At 65.1% G+C, this 2,528-nt stretch overlaps 1 protein-coding gene across 1 annotated transcript; it reads right to left on the minus strand.

The window, feature by feature from the left end:
* Positions 1-902: 902 nt before the first annotated feature.
* On the minus strand, positions 903-2,241 carry FOXL3 (forkhead box L3). Its single transcript, XM_075528201.1, has 3 exons — positions 2,141-2,241; positions 1,568-1,736; positions 903-1,331 (listed from the first exon to the last, which is right to left on the minus strand). Exons 1-3 carry the CDS (start codon positions 2,239-2,241, stop codon positions 903-905), a joined length of 699 nt encoding a protein of 232 aa, XP_075384316.1.
* Between the last annotated feature and the right edge of the window lie 287 nt (positions 2,242-2,528).

Here is a 2,528-nt window from a genome sequence, read left to right on the forward strand (position 1 = left end):
ACATACAGAAATACCTGCTTACTATCACCAAGTGGAGCAGGCTAGCAGTGCTCAGATGAGCTCTCAAAGAGCACGGCTGAGCAGAGGGCTGGTGGGAAGGATAAGGTTGGCCAGATGGCCCCACAGAACTTAATTGTGTTTTGAAATCAATGCCCGCTCCATGGCATCATTAAACCACATATATTTCCAGGGGCCCAAGCCCCAGGCTTCCCTCCTGTCTCCATTTGCCTGCCCCACACTGCACCAGGAAAGCTGCCAGCTAGCTCTTTTCCCAAGGAGGTGGGCATAATGGAATGTGGGAGAAGGGGATTCACCTGGCTGCTCTGAGGGACACCAGTGTGGGGTGGTCGCTCTCCCAAGAGGACACAAACCCTGGCATCTCCCTGCTGCCTCCCTCTGTCTGAACAGTAAGTGCACAAACCCTCAAACCACCATGCAGTGATTTTGGTGATAACACAGGCTGTATTTGTTCACAGCTGTGACACACGATCACACCCACACCGTCGAGGAGTCACCAGGGACGAGCAAGGAGTCTACATCACAGTCACACTTTTTGACAGGGGAAGATGCCCTGCAGGCGGCCGGCAGATTCTGCAGTGGCCCAGGCCTAGCTGTCTCTGCAGACCCCGGTGGCCGGTCGGTCTTCTCTTTGGAGCTGTGCTGCTGAATGACTCTGACCCTAAAGTGAGTCTGGAGCGCAGCGGGCTTTTCTGCAGAGGGACTTGCTACAGGGTGTTGCCAGCGCAGCAGCACAGTGAATGTGATCACAATGCCTAGTCCAGAGGGAAGTTCGCAGGATCTGGGATCCCCGCAGAGGGGCCCTGTTGTCATAACCTTCCACAGAGGTCCTGCCCGGAAGATAGGCCCCACCCCCACCGGCACCGGCTAGTCTCCCCACCCCCTCACATTGCCCAGAATCGGAGGCTGGTCTGCTCCAACTGCATCCAAGAACGCTTGCCCGCCTGCATGGGGTGGGGCGACCCAGGCCCTGGGGAGGACAGGATGTAGTCGATGCTGAATTTGATGTCCCTTTGGTCGGCCTTCCCCAGCGCCGCCGGGCCGGCGGGGGTCTGGGGCACAGTGGGGCGGGCCAAGACCGGGGACCTGGGCGCACCGGCATCGGCATCGGACTGGAGCTGGCCTTGGGGTGCCCCCGCGCGGCCCGCGCCCGGTGCCCCGAGCCCCTCATCTCGAGAGCCCCGCTTGGGGCCCCGTCGCCTGCGCCGCCGCCGGTAGTTCCCGTTCTCAAAGAGGTCCAGCAGTGACTCACAGCCGCCGGCGAATGTCCAGTAGTTGCCCTTGCCCTTCTCGTGGCCCTCGGCCCGGGGTACCTGGGGTCACAGCGCGGATTCAGCGAAGCCGCTCCCCCAGCGCTACCGTTGCCCACCCGTGAGCACCCCTCGGCTCTCAGTGTGTCCAGGGGGCCCGCAGCGGGGCCATCCGGGACACTGCGAGGCCGCCCCCAGGGGGAACCTGGGTGGAGGCTCAGTTCAGAGGCCGTGCAGGGACGCCCCGCGCCCCTCTCCGCTCGCTGCCTGAGGATTGGGGCCCCGAGCTCGCCTCTCACCTTGACGAAGCAGCTGTTGAGCGACAGGTTGTGGCGTATGGAGTTCTGCCAGGCGCGCTGGTTGGCGCGGTAGTAGGGGAACTGGCGTGTGATGAAGTCGTAGATGCCCGAGAGGGTCACGCGGCCCTCGGGGCTCTGCTGGATGGCCATGGCGATGAGTGCGATGTAGCTGCGGACAGGCGGCCCAGCCGTCGGGAGGGGCACTCCCCCGCGCCATCCCATCCCCGCCTCCCCCTCCCCCTGCGCCATCCCCGCCCGGGAGGGGCCCTCCCGGAGGGGTCCTCCCCCGTGTCCCCCCCCCCACATCCTCCGCAGGACGCCGTGGGAGTGTTGGACTTGAGGCACAGGAGGGCACCCCAGAGCTGCCTTCCTGGGCATTTGACAGGGCCCATGGGGAGGTGGGGCGCACTTTCCCTCCGGCCCTGAACGTGCAGAGTGCACTCGCCAGCCCCTCCCAAGAGACGACCCGCTGCCAGCCTCCTCCATCCCCTGCGGTGCGGTGGAGGGTCGGAGAGGGTGGCTACATACAGCCCTGCAGCTCCGCCGCCTGCCCGCCTGCCCACCAGCAGTCACCTGTACGCCGGCCTGGAGAGCCGCTTCTCCTCCTCGGGGCCCGCAGGGAAGTCGTCGGCGTCGTTGAAGCAGTTATAGGGGTACTGGGAACTGTCGAACATCCTGGCGCCCGCCCACCCGCCGGTCCCCACGGAGCGAACTTCTCTGCTTGCTGTCTTTTCAGCGCAGGAGCCAGAACCTGGAACCGGGCTTCTGGGGTCCCCCGCCCGCCCCACACAGCGCTCCTGCATCCAATCCCGGCTCGAGGAGGCCCCAGCACCAGTGACAGCGGCACGGGGAAGGGGGGCTAGCAGAGCAGCAGGCTCCTCCGTGACCCTCTGCCTGACCGGCTGCGGGAGGAGGGAGGCACTCTGCTGGGTGGTCCCCTCCACTGTGGGGCAGCCCCCTC

This window comes from Tenrec ecaudatus, chromosome 12 (genome assembly GCF_050624435.1).
Source record: "Tenrec ecaudatus isolate mTenEca1 chromosome 12, mTenEca1.hap1, whole genome shotgun sequence".
NCBI classification, from domain to species: domain Eukaryota; kingdom Metazoa; phylum Chordata; class Mammalia; order Afrosoricida; family Tenrecidae; genus Tenrec; species Tenrec ecaudatus.

Excerpts from the sequence above, each read along its gene's own strand:
- FOXL3 (XM_075528201.1), bottom strand. The coding sequence starts at position 2,241 with ATGTTCGACAGTTCCCAGTACCCCTATAACTGCTTCAACGACGCCGAC. Across the intron at positions 1,737-2,140 it reads CTCTCCAGGCCGGCGTACAG|CTACATCGCACTCATCGCCA; the intron begins GTGACTGCTGGT and ends GCCTGTCCGCAG. Across the intron at positions 1,332-1,567 it reads TCAACAGCTGCTTCGTCAAG|GTACCCCGGGCCGAGGGCCA; the intron begins GTGAGAGGCGAG and ends CTGTGACCCCAG.